The sequence below is a fragment of the Musca domestica genome, unplaced genomic scaffold (genome assembly GCF_030504385.1).
Source record: "Musca domestica strain aabys unplaced genomic scaffold, Musca_domestica.polishedcontigs.V.1.1 5, whole genome shotgun sequence".
Taxonomy (NCBI): domain Eukaryota; kingdom Metazoa; phylum Arthropoda; class Insecta; order Diptera; family Muscidae; genus Musca; species Musca domestica.
In genome coordinates, this window is record NW_026712346.1 from 786,412 (window position 1) to 805,674 (window position 19,263).

The following is a 19,263-nucleotide window of genomic DNA, read 5'->3' on the forward strand; positions in this document are numbered from 1 at the left end:
AGACCAATAAGAACGAGACCAGGACTAATAAATGGAGTAGGAAAATTATCAAAGTAGTTATTTGGCACAATGGATGACGAAGACAGACAAACTATACAAAATAATTTATTCAATATTAATAATATTAGAGAAAACAATAACCAACCAATTTTAATAATCGTTTAATACGAATTAAAGATTATTATTTTTCAAGTTTTAAAGAATATGAAAGAAAAATACCTATAAAGAATATAATACAATTAAAAATTTTAGTCATCAAATATCATTTGAAAAAAATATAGAAAAACACGAAAACAATGTGAAAAATATAAACAGATTAAACTATACAACAAATTGTCATTTGCATATACAGCTTTCAGAAGTATATATAGCATGTAAGCTACTGAATTCTCGCATGTGTCTGCAGGGTAGTGGAATGTGCGCGCCACGTTTTGTTTGATTTCAACGACCTAGGTTCGATTCCTACTTAATGAGAACTTTTTAAACAACCTAATAGCGAATTTTAGTGTCAGTGTAAAAGAAAAACTAACAACATTTATATTTTACAAAAAACCAGTGAACATTAAACATAAACAAAAAGCATCAAAATTACAAAAAAAAAAAAAAAAAAACAAAGAATATTACAAAATTACGTACATTAAAAAACTTTCTACAACATACAATATACAACAAAAGTGTGAACAAATTGTACAAAAAAGATTAACAGCCTGTTCCACGATCTCGAAAGAAAATTTGTGCGAACGAAGGCTACTCACTCACTTTCGTATAAGAATGCGTTCCACTAACTTTCGTTCTTTCTTTCGCATAGCCTTACGTGATTCAGTGTTGCTAAATATTTTTTTGGAAAAATTAATCGCGAAATAAAGCAAAAAAAGCGTCAAATGTCTAATTTAAACGCGAAAAAGCAGCAGTGGATCTGTCTCAACTGACATTTCAGTTGTAAACAAACAAATTGTAAATAAACAAACAAAATAAAATTTCTAGTGATTGTGTTCAAACTATTTGTGCTCTTAGAAAATAAAAAAAGAATATTTCCGTTGCCCTATTTTTTATGGAGGAGGTTCGAAATGTGCCACGAAGGCATTTAAGAGATGCTTCGAATTTATTTGAAGTACCTAACAACCAGTAAGTATGATTGTATTTTTACATTTTTGAAATAATAAAAAATGATTTCTAGGTTTGTGGCCAACTTTCGTGTGTCGAAGGAAGTTTTCGGGCTCTTTTGGATATGATGGAAGAGAAGTGGTTGCCCGGTTGCAGAACTACCCAAATCCGCCCCGATTTAAAACTTCTTCTGCTGCTTCCAAAAATTGGCATTCCTCTGGCGAACACAGGATTCTCCTCCATTTACTCAACTAGTGCCCGCAGCTGTGTAGTTGATGATTTTTTCGTGCTGGAATTGAGAAAATAAAAAAAATATATATTTGTTGTTCACATATTAAATTGCATTTATTATTTTTACTTACATTTTTGTTTCCATTTTCAATCAAGCAATGTTTATGTTAAAACAATTTTCCTTAATTGTTATTATACGATAGCAAACACACAAGTGACTGATTTTGACATTTGTGTTCGCATGCGTACGAAAGAAAAAAGATAGTGGAACGCAAAATTACACTGAAATGCTTACGTTTTCGTTCGCTTTGATTTTCGTGCAAATTTTCGTTCTGATAGATTTTAGTGGAACGGAAATCAGCTGTTTGTCGTGTAAAAGTTGTGCGAACGTGTTCTTTCGATATCGTGGAACTGGCTGTAAGTGTTTCTTATGAAACTTATTGCTAAAACTTACCTGCTAACTTAAAACTTACAACTGAGGTAAAACTTAAAAACTACTGAATTACAAACTAAATAAAATTATCTAAATTAAGCAAAACTTATGAAATAGTGAAAACGATTTATAACTTAAAACTATTTTATATCTAAATTGCACTACCCCAAAATTCAACATTTTCCGACTGACTAGTCGGATTCCCACTCAAAAAAGAATTTAGTACTCGCCTTAATTTCTTTTCAGATATGGCCGCTTACTTGCCTAAACAGGACTGCCGTCTGGACGATCGCAACCGTAGCCCAGACTCACCTGCCCGTCCAACAGCAAAAAGCGCCAATAGACCCATACGGCCAATCCAAAGTCCCAGTTCCACATCCCCTGAAAGGCGACAGAGAAGTCGATCCGACGCAAGACCCCGCCAACGCCAAGAAAGACCAAGTTACTGGCAATATTCGTGTGGACTATGCCAAGATGACCATGCCCTCAGTGCCTGTGAACGGTTCCGCAGACAGACGCCCTTCCAGCGGTATGAGACAGTGGAGCGTCGGGGGTATTGCCGAAATTGCCTGGCTAGAAGCCATTTGGCCCCCGACTGCCCGTCCTTAAATGGTTGCCGGAGATGCAACGACCGGCACCATACCTTACTGCACTGGGCGTCTCAGTTGGACGAGGTATCCCTCAACATCGAGGCCGTAACAACCCCAGCCTTCGCGTGGGATTTGGTTTTTGTACCGGCGGCTATGGTACGCATAACGGCCGAGGGCATGGATGGGTTTAGTATGTTGCAAGCCATTATTAGCCAATCTGCAACGATGTCTAAGATTTCGTATGCCGTGTTCCGTCGCCTGGGTCTGCAGTCGCGAGTTTACAAAGGGGAGCGAAGGTAAATGCGCTAATTATCGAAGATCTGCCAAGACGCGTCTACTCAGAACCAATCCTAGAAGACCCTACTAGATGCTTTACGAGCTACGCCATAACTGACCCTGATCCCAGGGGAAATAGTCCGATCGACGTGGAACTGGGAGCGGACACGTACGCCGCCATAAAGAAAGATGGGTGTACAGCAGCCGAAATTGCAGATGTCCCGGCCTACAATACAACTGGGCTGCGTCTTTCCTGGCCAATCAAGAATATGCCGAGGAACGGATGAACATGAAGTCTTGTGGTATATTACAAATGAATACTTACACCTGTCATTCGGGGCACAGAAAATGTTCATAAATTTACGCAACTTTGCCCAACACTGTTGGTTGAACAAACAAATTGTTTCTTATGAAACTTATTGCTAAAACCTACCTGCTAATTTAAAACTTATAATTGAGATAAAACTTAGAAACTACAGAATTACAAACTAAATAAAATTATCTAAATTAAGCAAAACTTATGAATTAGTGAAAGCGATTTATAACTTAAAACTATTTTATATCTAAATTGCACTACCCCAAAATTCAGATAAAAGAACTAAAAATTAAACAAAAAATATTTTTATTAAACTATAAAAAGGCTCGAAGGCAAAAAAAAGGTAAGCCTAAAAACAAATAGTAATATGGGTTCCATGGAGTAGACAGTACAGGCTCTTCAAGATCGCTAACTTTACAGAGAATTTTATTTAGTATATTAAATTTTTTTTAAATTTATCAGTTTGTAGTTATCCAGTATTTAAATTTGTTTTTAACTTCACACCAATCTGTTACACTGAGAATTATAACTGTTATACAGTATTTGATCTGTTTAAGTCTTCGCTAGTTAAATTCGTTTTTATCTTCACGCACATAATTTTTTTGTAAAATTATTCTTACTTCTTCAAGGAAATTTATTACAAATTCCTTTTGTTCTTCTGAGACTCTTTCGACACGGACCGATTTTTCCATTTTCACAGAATTAATTTATTTAAAAAAATATTTTTGATTTAATTTTCATGATTGCGTAGAATCGAAATAGCTTACTTTGTCATAATATGAAAACACAAGTTTCACTTTGTATCGTTCCTTTCACATGAAAGAATAAAAACATATGTTTGTGCGTTTTCGTAGAACTCGAATCGGAAACGGAAACGTTTTCATTTTACGTTTTCATAGAACTAGAATTAACCCCCTGCTCAGTTTCTGTTTAGTAATTTGTTTATTTTTCGAGTTTCACCTCGTGTATTTTTATTTGATTTAAACAAATTTCGGCTTGTCTGACTGCTGAATAATCTTTTGTTTCTTTGCTCAATCGCCAAGCTTGAGAACAATGCAGTTTTGCGTCATTTAGTAACCCCTCTTGTAAAAGGATTAAACCTAAGTTGATTTGAAGTATAGCTTCTTGTTGATAGTCATCAGATACTTTTGCTAGTCTTATTGCAGTTAAAATGTAAGATTTTGCTTCAGAGAGTCTATTTAACTAAAAATAAAGAAATTGTTTGGGTGAAAAAGTTGTTATTGTCAAGAAAATAAATGTATGAAAATACGACTGTATAAATACCTTTGCGCATGCCACGCTTAAGTCATTTAAAATTGTTATACTCTCCGTGTTTTTGAAGCCATAAATTTCAATGAAGCACTCATAAGCGGAAATTAACTGAAGTCTTGCCTTTTCATATTCATTGGTTTTTATAAGTAGTTGACCAAACCTAAAATAAAAAATAAATTTTCAATTTAATTGAGACTACGATTATTACGGGAAGTATGTAGGTTCACATGTATTGCTACCTCGAATTCCTCAATAGCAAAAAGATTGCAGTTACTTTTACGCTTGGAATTTGCTATGATATATAATAAATTTCAAGGACAAATTTAGCATGTTCCTGCTTTTTTCATGGTCGGCTTGTGTGTTTACGCTTCTGAAGAAAAACAAAAGAAAATTGTATATCCTAACCGCATACACGAAGAATTTGTCTTTGGATTTATTAATTGTCATAGCAAAAACAATAAATAAAAACATTGACATAAGTAAAATAACATAACAGACACGAGTGTAGATGTGAAATAAATAATATCCAAAATTGCAGAGAAGGTACAAGTTGATATTAGCAACAATGGCATAGATAAAGTTGTCAAACTGCAAAAGAAGAATAAAATTATTATTGCGTTTTTAACTATAAAGAAAAAAAGAGAAATTATTAGACCATCAAAAAAGTGCCTCACAATTCCTTCTTGAACTGGAACATAATCTAACCGATATTCGCGATAAAAACAACCTAATAGAAGTAGCTGATCTAAATATAGACAAAATGAAACCAAATGTAATACCTAATAGAAGTATTTAAGCTTTATGTCAAAAAATAAATTAAGGTGTATAATTTCAATGCCTACGAGGAAAAGTGTAAATCTCATAACTAAAACATGCATAGGTCATCTCTTTATCCGATGGAACATATATCTAATAGAAACCAATTTTGCCATTATAACAATCGACACTTCCGATCTCTACGCATTGTTCCCATGCATAGACGAAGCACAAACCAAAGAGTAGAACATTTTTTCTAAGTATAAAATCGACACTTGCAAACTTGTAAATAAAAAAATTCACGGATAAAAGAATGTATTCCTAAATCCTGTAGTATAAGAGACAAATTGTACAAAAAATGACACAAAAACAAATGAAACAGGACAAATGAAGTCATATACATCAATATCCAAACTAAATAAAAAAATAATTAAACCAAAAATGATTACAATTCCTTGAGAACGAAAACAAAATACGTGGAACTTGGCAGGTAATTGATAAGGTTATTGACACACAAAAAAATAACGAACATGACGAAGCCTACATTAAAGAGATTCATCACAACTACTAACTTCAGCCGTCGGATTCCCACTCAAAAAAGAATTTAGTACTCGCCTTAATTTCTTTTCAGATATGGCCGCTTACTTGCCTAAACAGGACTGCCGTCTGGACGATCGCAACCGTAGCCCAGACTCACCTGCCCGTCCAACAGCAAAAAGCGCCAATAGACCCATACGGCCAATCCAAAGTCCCAGTTCCACATCCCCTGAAAGGCGACAGAGAAGTCGATCCGACGCAAGACCCCGCCAACGCCAAGAAAGACCAAGTTACTGGCAATATTCGTGTGGACTATGCCAAGATGACCATGCCCTCAGTGCCTGTGAACGGTTCCGCAGACAGACGCCCTTCCAGCGGTATGAGACAGTGGAGCGTCGGGGGTATTGCCGAAATTGCCTGGCTAGACTAGACAACTACTAACTTCAGCCGGAATGTAATGAATATAATTGAACAATGTGATATAACGACATTGATATAGACATTAAAAGAACCGTTCAAATTCAATATCAACAAATTCAAATATAAACAAAAATCTCAGTCGATATAACAGCTGCATTGCTCTATTTATAGACTTAAGTAGAGCCTTTGATACGTTATCTCATGAAAAGATAGAGTGCCTGACAAAAAATGGTTCCAAGAATACCTTACATGTAAATCTTTTAATGCAAAGATTGACCATGACCATATGGAGTCCCACATGGATCAAAACTGAAACCCATTTTGTATCTAATATACTGTGTTATTTTGTAGTGCTGACCTTGCTTTTCAAAATACTCCAGACACAATAGTCCAACGGATTGGTATTCGGAGATTTTGGTGGCCACTGTGCGCTGGAAATGAAGCGAGGAACTTCATTTTGTAACCATTCCTGGGTGACGCGTGCTGGGTGCGATGGTACTGAGTCCTGTTGGAATGTCCAAGGTCTGCGGCCAAAATGTCTGCATGTCCAAGCTTTAATACACCCTCCAGAATAATTTCGCGATAATATTCGGCATTTATACTGATGCCACGGTCGGCTGTTATGGCGGCCCACACCATCACCATGGCCGGCGCTTGAGTTCTGGAGGGCAACCGAAGGAGCACATTTTAAGCTGACCTCTTTGGCAAGTAAACACGATCATTTTGTTTGTTTACAAACTGCTGGGCAACAAATGTTTTTTCATCTGAGAAAACCAAATTCGGCAGTTCACCACTTTCGACCAAGAGAAGCAACTCTTTAGCACTTTTGAGTCTATTTTCTTTCTGTTGCGGCGTAAGTTCTTGCGTCTTTTGGAATTTCAATGGCTTAATGTCGAAAAATAATGCGATATGTTGAACTCACGCGCCATTTTCGGACACTGCGACGCGTGTTTCGATCAAGTCGCTTCTTTACTTTTCGAACCATTTCTGCTGATGTTGCTGTTTTCTTCCGTCCACTTCCTTGACGCCCGACGCTACGCTACCAGTACTACGGTAACGAGCGATGGTACGAGACACAAAAGATTTATTCACATTTAAATGTTGGAGTGCTCTAACGATAGCCACTTGTGGTCTTCCAGCCAAAATATAAAGAAATCAGACCATCACGCTTGAATTCCATCACGAATCACATTTTTTTTTTTTTTTTTTTTTGGTAAACAATATAATGAGCTGTCACTGAAATAATTTTAACAGCTGTCGGACCAGTGGCTTAGAAATGACGGCAGTCTGAAGTTGGTTGCATTTTTTTTTTCATTTAACCCTGTATACCAAAGAATGATTCAAAATCTTCAAACAAAGTGTCTGGTTCACATGCAGATGATACTGCAATATTTGTATCACATACTGATGTAAATCAAGCAACATAAATTGCGCCATGAAAATTGACTTATAAATCCAAATGAGACGAAAATTATGCACTTTGGCCAAGAAGTGTTCTAAAACACTATATTCATATTATGTTCCATGACAATGACTTTCTACGCAGTACCAATGTACAAACTAATCATGAGAAGTATACCACAAAGCTCGAAACCGTGAAAAAATACAAATATTTAAACGTCCAATTAGACAAAAACTTCAAATGGAAAAGTCAAATTGAAAATATACAGAAAACAAACTTAAGAAATCGGTTTTTGTGCTGTATGGCCTGGGCAAATGTGCCCCTTACTACGTCTTCAAACAAGCATACTACTCCCTGATAGAATTACATTTAAGACATGGCATTACTATTTAAGGATATGCACACCGCTGCAGACTTCAAAAGTCACAAGATGAATTGTTAAACACAAAAAAATTTTTGTATTACCAACAACACAGCAACATACAAATAATATGAAGGAGTTATATTCAGTAACAATTGCAGAATTCTCTGACGATGTGAAAATCTTCGACCAAGTTCAAGAATGTGTTTTTTTTTTTTTGTCAATTTTATATAGTTTTTTTTTTTTCAATTTGACTTATCATATTGACTTCCATTATTTTTTTTTTGTTTGTGACCAAAATAAAGGATTATTCTTCCATCTATACATATAAAAGAAGTTTTTGTTAGTTACTACGCTTATAACTCAAGAACTACTGGCCCGATTTTGACAATTAACAAAAATTGCGTAAAAATACGCTAATAAAAATGTGATATAAATTTTGTTTGTTATGTATATTTTCTTAATCTATACATATACTAGCTGGCCCAGTCCGCGTTGCCGGCCCGTAGTATTAGTCTTTAATGCATAGTTTTTAAAGCATAATAATTCACAAATCTGGCTCACATAAGTGGCACAATTTTAAGTATTTATTAATAGAAATAAGTATATATTAAATAGAAATAATTAATTCAAAAAACCTGATCCTATTTTTCAGTGAGAGGTTTTAATTTGAGAGTTAAAAACCTAAATAATATAGCATATATATTAAAAAGTATACATTAACTGTTTATAATAGGCTCATGTAAGTTGGTTCCCTACCCCCAAAGTAGCCTAAACACACACTTTAAGTCAAATAGATTCGAAAATATAATCAAAACCCTCGAAATAGGTAAAATCAGGAAGTACTTCTATATGAGCCTTACTCCGAAACATTGACATTGAAAAATTTCCGCAAAGAGGTCTTCTACCAGAAGCTAGATGCCAAATAACCAATAGAAAAATGTGACCAAGACCCTGGAAATAGCTGGAATCAACGGATACCTTCAGATAAGGGTTATACCAAAGCATGGTCCTATAATTATAATTATTTGAGAATTTGTTTTTCTTTCTAAAATCTCAAATTACCAACATTTGAGGAATTTGAAAGGGGCTATATCATTTGAGCGGGGCTATATCACAATGTAGACCAAAATGATACATATTTTGTTCAAATGATTCCTCATGTAACCCCTAGGACTGTATCCAATTTAAAACTTTATCGTAACATTTGCGGAGTATAAAGCAAAATATTTGCAGCTACATAAATAGGACTCCAAAAAAATAAAATCAGGAACCCCTCTTTTGGGATTTTTTCTTACCAACCGACAAATTTCCTAACCCCAAAATTGTCTGCGGCGCAGTGTAATTACTGACGATAGTGCATAGTGCCCGTATAACGTTACATATGATTTAAGGCAGAGTTGGGCATATTGCACTAAATTTTTAGTGCACTAAAAATTAAATAATTAGTGGTAGTGCAATTGTTAATACCACTACCACTAAAGGGTTTGTGGTAGTGAAAAATAAATTGCACTACCACTAACCCTTTAGTGATATTTAAAAAAATGTTAAAACTTAATGGTAGTGAAATTTTATTTTTTATTTTATTTTAGTGATTTTTTTTAAATTTAGTGATTTTTCAAAAAAAATTTGCTACCATTAAATTTTAGCGAAGCCAAAAAAAGATGTATATAAGTATTATACCAGCTATATTGAAGTTAATTGAAGTGAGTAGGGAACAACAATCCAGAAAATATAGTACATATTCATAAAATTTAATTACTTTTCTAAATAGCACTAATTTAGTGCTATTTTTTATGAAATACGACTAATTTAGTGCAAGTTTTTTTAAATACCACTAAATTTAGTGGTAGTGCTATTGAAATTTCACTACCACTAAAATTTAAATTTAATTTAATTTAATTTTTTTTGAAATATTACTAAATGGTTAGTGGTAGTGCAATTTATTTTTCACTACCACTAACCCTGTAGTTGTATATATAAATATATATATATATATATATATATATATATATATATATATATATATATATATATATATATATATATATATATATATATATATATATTACTACGCTTATAACTCAAGAACCTCCGGTCTGATTTTAACAATTCATATAAATTCGGAATTATCTCTTGGCAGAGAAGGGTCATACCCAAAACCGTAAAATTGTGAAATTTGAACATTTTCATTTTGACTTTTGAATGTACATTTGAAGTGTTTTTGTTTTTTTTTTTACAAACAAAAGTGCATGCAACATAAAAAATTAAAAAAAAAAATGTTAAATGTTAAAAGAAATGTTAAAATCAAGCTAACCGCCAAACGGTGGACATATAGATCGGTGCACCTGGGAAGTACTATTATATGGGGACTATGCCAAAATATGTACCTATGTTAACATTTTTCTGTACATGGTTCTGTATCCCCAAAGTAGCCTAAATGCACATTTTTAGCCAAATCGATTGGAAACATTGAAAATTTCTGCTATCAGGAGGAGGATGTGAAACACGAAAATAGCTGAAATAAGGTAATACCTTTGTTAATCCGAGATGGTGAATCCGGCTCGACAGGATCAAATATTAATGCGCCGAAATTGCACTATAAAGGAGGGAGAAAAATAAATAGAAATAAAACACGATCGTTTTAGTTTCTTATTCCAATAAATATGTGGATTCTTTATTAATATTCAAATCAATAGGTAGTCAAATTTACCTTAGTAATTACACACGAACGTGTAATGTTTACAGTGTTGAGCACGAACACTCAACCGAAAGCCAAGATGGAATCACCAAGCCAGACTGAAGTAAGGTGGTAGCTTTAGCGCCTATTGGTTGAAATCTGACATTGACATATCAATGTTGCAATAAGAAGTAGTGAACAGATTTCAACGAATGCACAATATGATAAGTGGTGCAACAAACTGCACCACGATTCCATTCCATAATCTCATGGCGGCCGGTTCTATTTACCGGATTGAGTCGGTGGTAAAATTCTCCAACTAGGGGCCGCCAACCCAGCAAATACATGTTCATATTCGTCCATTTTTCAGCTGTGGGAGCAAGATTACCCGGAATGTTTGCTCCGTATTCTCTTGGTCCGAGCCGGGATCGAGACCAATCTCTGACCATGGTTCTACTCCGTTTGTCGTAATCGCACCCACCAATCGGTCTCCGTGAGATGCAACGGATGCATGGAGTGGGTGCATTTCGGGAATTGTTCCGGCTTAAACCGGATACAGGAGTACAGCGATAGGGACTACATTGCTTCCTGCTGCGTCAATGTAGACCCCAGTGAGTCTTCATCTTCGGAGTCCTCATCGTCGTCCCAATATGAGACCCCCCCGCAATCTCTTCAACAGCAATTTACGCAGCAGTTGACGTCACACATTGCTGTTCAAGTTCCAGAAAATGCACCATTTCTCCATTTTAATTCTGATGGTAAGATTAACAAAACCGTAAGCTTCATGAGTCGGAAGAAAATCAGGGTCGCACCGATTCAGGAAACGAAGCTGAGTACAACCTGCAGGCTTCAAAGTTATGATTGATACAACGTACTGAGGAAGGATCGCTCCAGGGGTGGAGGATTAGCGTTCCTATTGCACCACTCTGTCCAGTACAGACCTATCTCGCCTGAGCTTTACTCTAGTGACCCGTACATGGAATGTATGGGGGTAGCGGTCAAGTGTGGAACCGCCGAGGTAGAGGTGCTCAACGTGTAATATCAGTTCACTTCTCGTAGGCAATAACCGTCTGATGCTAGGGGATTTCAATACCCATCATGAATTATGGCATTCCGTCCTAGGTAATGACCAGAGAGGCATGGCGCTGGCTGAGCAAATTGATAGCTCCACGTTTTGCACAGTGAATGAGGACGCGCCCACCAGAATAAGGGGAGACTGTCACAGTTCTCCGGACATGTCCATCGTGTCCCCAGGTCGAACGAATGACGTAACTTGGCAATAAGTTATTTCTCTAGGCTCAGACCATTATTGTCGCCATTAACAGACCACCCAACTTCATTGACTCTGAACGCCGCACTTTCCTTAACCACTGGAACTTACTCTGGAGGTAAACAGGTTAGTAGGTGAGCATAAGTGGAAAAAGTGGTTAGAACATCTGAAGCATTGCAACATCACACCGGAACGAGTAAATTGTGGGACGGTTTAGTCGCTCTCGAACCCTGGGAAAAGGACGATCGAACATCTGTCTCATTTAACGGCGTAGAAGTGACAGATCCGAAGAGTTGCGCGTGTTATTTTAACCGGCAGTTTGTAGAGCACCCTGAGAGTGACAAGGCGAAGAGAAGGATCCTCCGCCGTGTACGATCCCTTCCAGCCGAGGAGGTACCACCACAATTTACGTTGGCCGATGTTGGACATGTCATCAGAAGCGCAAAGTCATCCAAAGCGACAAGATTAGAAGTAGGAACAAGGTCCTCAAGTCTCTGGCCGGCAGTACTTGGGGAGCTGATAAGGAAACGTTGTTGACCTCTTACAACGCGATAGGCCGGTCTGTGGTTAACTATGCGGCTCCGGTATGGTCCGCCAACGTCAGTGCTACGCGGTGGAAAAATGTTCAGTCCTGCCAGAATGACGGCCTTAGAACCGCAACAGGGTGCCTTCTCATGACACCTGTCGATCACCTACATGAGGAGGCGAAGGTCTTACCGGCGCGACAGCATAACAAAATGCTGTCAATGCAATACCTGCGTGGGTGTTATAGACAAAGCCATCCGAATCACCATCTTGTGGATATTCAACCTCCGCCCAGTTAGGAAAGACCTTCATTATCTAGAGAGAGGTACAGAGGTATAAGAGAGAGCCTCTAGATCAACAGGCCTATCAAGCGGGACTGAATAGTATTCACTATAATGTGGTCTCAGAAGCCATTGAAGAATATAAAGTGAATACTGTGCTAGGAGACCATCCCCCTCCCGTCGCAGCTGAAGAACGAGAGCTGCCCCGACAAACCCCAGTAGTTTTGGCTCAATTACGATCCGGATGGTGCAGCCGCCAAAATTCCTACTGGGCCTAGATTAACAGCGACGTGCAGAACATCTGCCCAGCTTTTGGCACAGGCCCACATGACACGCTGCACCTATTTCGACGCCCTGCCAAGCCTACTAACCTAACTCCAGTCACGTTATGGATACAACCCATACAGGTTGCATCCTTTTTGAGACAGAGGCAGAACCTGATTGAATAGAGTCCGAAAAATGGAAACCGAAAGAACAGAAATGTATGAGCTGCTACAACAACAACAATTCCATTCCACGTAAATGAAGACAATTCTCACTTAAACTACCTTCATATTATATCAAAACGTGGGCATATTCTTTGAATTTTTGAAAGGATGTTTTATTCTTTCTAAGTATCCTAATATATATATATATATATATATATATATATATATATATATATATATATATATATATATATATATATATATATATATATATATATGTACATGTACATATATATATATATATACATATATATATAACAATTCATGTAAATTCGGAAATGTCTCATGGCAGAAAAGAATCATATCCAAAACCGTAAAATTGTGAAATTTGAACATTTTCATTTTGACTTTTGAATGTATAAACGTAATGTTTTATTTTGCATGATTTGTTCCCTCTTTGGCTTACTATTTCCGAATGTACATTTGTAGAGTTTTTCTTTTTTTTACAAACAAAAGTGTTATTTATACATATATCATTTAATAATATATGAACAAAAAACTTCAATATTTTATAGTAAACGAACGGTTTTTTCAATTTGATTAACTTTATTGAATTGACTCAATTTTTGAGAACGAAAATTGCAGGCTGGTTGCATTGAAGAGTTGTACCGAATTATGTGGTGGTAGAACTGAATAGGGTAAGTGTGCCTAAGTTCGACATGTCCCAGTAGTCGGCACTTTTTATTTTTAAGCCCAAATAAATGAAACTATTATAACTAAATGTTTTTTGTTTACTTCAAATATATTGTCAGCTATCTTTGTGTACAATTTCGCTAAGAAAAGATGATTTATTCTAATAAAAATTAAATTTTTGTCTCTGAAGGTCCTCAACAATCCATATTCTTACGAAAAGTACAAGAAAGACGTCGAATCAGTTTAACTAAACAAAAATATTATATTTTAATGAATTAATTTATTATTATTATTAATTATTCTTACAAAAAAATGGTATGCCGACTGTTGGAACATTCCATACCGACAATTGGCAAGTGGTGCCGACTGCTGGCAAAAAAGCATTGTTTTAATAAAACCACAAATTTATGAAATTTAATAAAAAGCTATTAAAACTTTATTTATTATTGCAAAAACTATACAAAATTTCGAATCTGAATAAATTAACTTTTGAAATTGAAAAGTTCCACTCAAAATGGTGAGCGATTAAAAAGGCGAAAATCCTAAAAGTGCCGACTGCTGGCACACTTACCCTAAATGTTTTCGAAATAATTGAACGCGGTCGCATAAAAGTTAAAAGAAAATTACAATTTTAAAATCGCTAAAAGTCACGAAAAAGAGAGCAAATCTCATTGCAAAAATTCCAAAGGAAAAAATTGAAAAAAAAAAATCAATGGAATCGAATTTCGAAATTATAGTCCATTTAATTTGCAAACTTTGTAAGTACCTTTAAACATTTGCGAAAAAATACCTCAATAAAAATGTGAGTAAAAATATTATTATGACACATATTTTTCTTAGTTTTTCGTAATATTTTATACTGCATTTATTTATTTTTGTCTTTTTTGGCAAAATGAGGACCTAGTACTGTGATATGGCAATTATCCGTCCAATGAAAACTCAAAATTCATTGGAATTCATTGCAATCAGTGAAAACCGAATATAATGAAGTACTTCAATATGCGGACTATACAAAATTGTAGAGCGAATTAAAAATATAGTAAGAAAAGATTCAAATCCCTCGAAAATTCTTCTGATATCGTCAAGATACTTAAATTGCAGATAACGTCCTACGAAGGACTTTGCGCAATAGCGAGTGATGATACTGTACAACAGCCAATCTAAGGCTTGAAAAATTCTAAGTGTATGGTATTCGGTAAGGCCCAGACGAGCTTTGGCTTCCCAGGTCAAAAATTTTTATGTCTAATTATAAATAGCCTTAACCATACACAAAGAGCTTAGAATACTTCGCAAAATTTACCATAGAATTTTAAATTTGAAACAAAATTTTTGTACCAAATATGGATTATATTGATCTACATTTTGTTAAAGCTCCCATATAAGAGTATAGCCCGATATATATATATATATATATATATATATATATATATATATATATATATATATCTTGATAGTTCAAATTGGAATATCACACATCTATATATATATATATATATATATATATATATATATATATATATATCTATATATATATATATATATATATATATATATATATATATATCTATATATATATATATATATATATATATATATATCAGCAATATCAAGCGAAACGTTTTGAATATTCCAATTTGAACTATCAAGACTCAGCCATTGTGGCCCATGCCACCATATTTGTGATGAAGCCAACTCCGAAGGAGAAAGTCCCCGACTGCCTAAGTCTACAGGATTGTCCTCAGACCGAACGTGGAACCACTTATTTTGCCCAACATTCTCCTGAATACGACAGACACTATTTGCTACGAAAGTAGACCATGTTGATGGTGTTTTTTGAAGCCAAGAAAGAACAATTGTTGAATCTGTCCAGCAATAAATTTTGTTAAAAGAAATTTCAATCTCGTTTAGAATGCCTTTTAGAGGTTCGGATGCCAGCACTGCACCGCATAATGAATCTATAACACGAATGTAAGCTACCCCCGCGTATGCCTTTTCTGAGGCATCAGAAAGACATGAAGTTCGACTTGGGAATTCGGAGAATATTGGACTCAACGAGGAATAGAAATCGAATTGACGTCAAGATAGGACTCAACGAATTTCTGCCATTCACGTTCCGTCGAAAACGGAAGCGAATCATCCCACCCAATGTTGTCGAGCCAAATACGTTGCATAATTATTTTTGCGACCACTATAACTGGTCCTATACTAAACTTCCCGTTTAGTATATTTTGACCGATGTTCCAGCGCGTTTACACTGAAATAAAAGTGGTCCAGCTGTGCATTCCAACGAATACCCAGCGGTTTTGAACTGCTAGCTTCTACGAAAGTTAGAAGCTGAGCGTCGTAAAGATGATCTGAAGGAAGTGGTTGTAAAATACTGCGATCATTGGCTGTCCATTTACGTAATTCAAATTTGGCGGAAGATAGAGCACCGATTAGTTGGTCTCTAGATTTGTGAGCTGTCTCCAAATCGTGATAGCCGGTTAAGACGTCATCTACGTACATGCACTTCCGAAGGATATGGGCAGCTAATGGAAATTCATTTTCTGTGTCATCGGCCAATTGCAGTAAGGTCCGAATGGCAAGATATGGAGCACAATTTACTCCGAATGTTACGGTTTGAAGTTCAAAATCTTGAACCGGCTTGTTGGGAGAATCCCGAAAAACAATTCTTTGGAGGGGGGTGTGAGCAGGATCTACTCTAATTTGTCTGTACATTTGTGTTATGTCGCAGTTAAAAACAAATTTTAAAAGTCTCCATCTTAGAATAAGGAGGACTAAATCCAACTGAAGAATTGGGCCGACATAAAGAATATAATTTAGACTATTCCCATTAGAAGTCTTGTTTGAGGCATTGAAAACCACACGCAATTTAGTTGTTTGTTTATCCGGATTAATAACCGGATGGAGAGGTAGGTAGCAAACCGTAAAGCTTGCTGACGAAGTCGAAACCAGTCTCATGTGGTCTAATTCTAAATATTCCCGGACCACCACATCGTAAATGGTTTTAATTTGTGGTTTTCTAATGAGGGAAGCCTCATTACGGAAAAATTGACGTAAACAGTTGGTCCTGGAATGACCAAGCTGACCTGAGAATTCTGGTATAATGGGAAGTTTGACAATATATCTGCCATCTGAATCCCGACACGTTGTACTTTTGTAATTTTCCTCACAAAACTTGTCCGAAGGAGACAGAAGTGCGCGCTTTGGAGGTTCTTCCAATTCCCAGAATCGAAGAAGCGTCTTGTTAATATTGTCTTCGGAATAATTTATTGGGGTAGTTAATACCGTTATGTTGGAAGAGGGAATTGGACCAGTAATGATCCAGCCTAAAACAGTATTTTGAGCCATTAATGACCCTAAAATGTTGGATTGAATTGCTCGAAGAAGAATTCTAGGATATAAATCAGCGCCTAGGAGTATATCAACTGATCTAGATTCAAAGAAATTTCCATCAGCCAAACGAATATTTGGCAAACGGGAAATTAAGTCACCACCAAGTGAAAAAGATGGGAAATTGCCAGAAATAGCGGGAACCACTAATGCTGACAATTCCATGAATATTGATGTATCGATAGGAGAACCTATGCATAACGAACACAATTTGCTTGATATAGAGGACAAGGTTTGGTTAATGCCAGAAATAGTAGATTGTGTCGACGTAGTAGAAATACCAAGACGACGTTGTAAGTTTTCAGTAATGAAGGAAGCTTCAGAAGCTGGGTCAATTAAGGCACGAGCAGGGTATGTTATACCTTGATGAATTAAATGAACCATTGGCTGTGCCTAAAATAACATTTTTGTTGTGAGAAATATGATACACATGCCTATTGGCAGAGTGCGATACACCTGACGAAGTCGAGGGAAGATTTGGATTCGCATTGCTAGATTGGGAAGAAGGTTGGTTTGAAATCGGCCTCGAAGAAGTCGTTGATGGAACGGGAACTGCAGGATTGGACATCGCACGATGTAAAAGGGTGTGATGCCGCTTGTTGCATTTATCGCAGTTATGTTTACTTACACATTTTTGACCTCATGACCAATCGTAAGACAATTAATACTACAATTGAACCGTTTGAATACTGAAAAGCGACCTTCTACTGATCATTTGTTGAATTCTGGACACAAACGCAAAGAATGAACAGATATCGGACAAAGAACGCACACTCTACCTGAAGGACCATTAGAAGAATTAACAGAAGGAGCTGTCTTCGTAAAATGGGCTCGCACCTTCTTTTCAGATTTTCGAGAGGAATCTATGCCACGAATATCTCGAAGGCACGTAAGGGTTTGAATCCGTTCCGTAAGAAAATGATCCAAATCCTTCCAAAATGACAAAGCCGATTTGTTTTTGACCGTCTGTTCCCACAATGAGACGGTGTTTTTAGGTAACCTTTGTATGCATAAAAAGACTAATATGGGATCCCAATCGTTCGTAGAAACGTCGTAGATCGCCATAGCCGATATGCATCCATTTATTGCCCGCTGCAGATTTTTTAAACCCGTAGATGACTCATTGTCAAGAACCGGAAGATCAAAAAGTAATTTAAGTTGATTGTTTACCAATATACGGACATTGTCATATGCCTCCTTCAATGCTTGCCACGCTAAATCAAAACTTCTATGCGTCAAAGGGAACTTTGAAATAACATCTTTCGCTTCACCACTAGTTTTTTTTTTCAACAAGTAACATAGTTTTTCAATGTTACTAAGGCGGCTGCTGTTTATATAAGCCGCCGAAAAAAGATCTCTGAATGTAGGCCAAGAAAGAAAATCACCATTAAAAACATCAATATCGCAAGGTGGAAGATTTAAACTATGCATAACATTGTCATTTGAAGCGAAAACTTCAATTGAACTTCCCGTTTGGTGTGAAACACCAGACAACGAGAGAATATCATCAGGATGGGAGGCATCTCTTCTAGGAGTACTAGAAAAGTTGGAATTTAAATTCGATGGAGAATTTGTTTGGGATAAATGATCCGAGTTCGAACGAACCGATTGGAGGGCTTTTGTGAAGCACGAAGCTGATCCAATTTTCTATTGGTTGATGCAATTGCGTTGACATATGCCTTAAATGCAGCATTATATTTAATTTGTGCTGATTCGAGGTCGGTTTCTTGGTCCTCGCCAGCAAGTTTAATAGAAGTAAGGCATTTGTCATACGTATCTTTCACTTTATCCCATAGCGACTTAGCTTCAGAAGATTGAACTTCAAGAATGTAAATGTCTAGATCTTCATCTTGAAGAGCATTGAAGTTGCTTTCGAATTGAATGATAGCATCAGCTGATCTGATAAAATAATCAAGTGTAGAAAGTGACATTTTGATTAATAAGAAAAGTTTACTGGATGAAAATCAAGTAAAACAGAAACAAAATGTTTGTAATTTTTGTAGAAACTTCAAAATTTCAAGTAAATGATTTTATTTCTTAGCGAATACTAACAATTGCAACACCAAAACAAAGGATATTACTTTTTAAGCGAAGCTTTTAAAAGAAAACATTTGATATAAATGAGAAAAAATATAAAATACTCTTTCTCGATGTAGTGAAAATCGTATATATTTTCACTGTGTATCGAATAATACACGTTGGTTTGTTTATATGTATCGAAAAATACTGAAAATTAAGTTACATGTATCGAATAATACACGAGAAAATTATTTCCGAAAAGAAATTATTTAAAAA

The 19,263-nt window shown here is 35.9% G+C and overlaps 1 protein-coding gene and 1 long non-coding RNA gene across 4 annotated transcripts in view; one reads left to right on the forward strand and one right to left on the reverse strand.

Annotated features, from left to right (window-relative positions):
* Positions 1-485: 485 nt before the first annotated feature.
* Positions 486-2,364, forward strand: LOC131804840 (uncharacterized). Of its 2 annotated transcripts, XR_009343334.1 has the most exons (3): positions 687-1,125; positions 1,178-1,815; positions 2,015-2,364. It is a non-coding gene; the product is annotated as an uncharacterized LOC131804840 (long non-coding RNA). The 2 variants fall into 2 exon arrangements; XR_009343333.1 differs by lacking the exon at positions 2,015-2,364 and having other exon boundaries at positions 486-1,125; positions 1,178-1,443.
* An 875-nt stretch (positions 2,365-3,239) lies between these two features.
* Positions 3,240-19,263, reverse strand: part of LOC101889720 (tetratricopeptide repeat protein 19 homolog, mitochondrial) — a 189,243-nt gene continuing 173,219 nt past the window's right edge. The window contains exons 3-4 of one of the 2 annotated variants that reach the window (XM_059128080.1): positions 4,235-4,382; positions 3,240-4,153 (exon numbers count right to left, since the gene is read on the reverse strand). In XM_059128080.1, the coding sequence (XP_058984063.1) occupies positions 3,893-4,153; positions 4,235-4,382 (409 nt within the window). In that variant the 3' untranslated portion in view covers positions 3,240-3,892. Of the gene's footprint in view, positions 4,154-4,234; positions 4,383-10,263; positions 10,298-19,263 lie in introns of those variants that run through there. The other variant, XM_059128081.1, reaches the window with a different exon arrangement.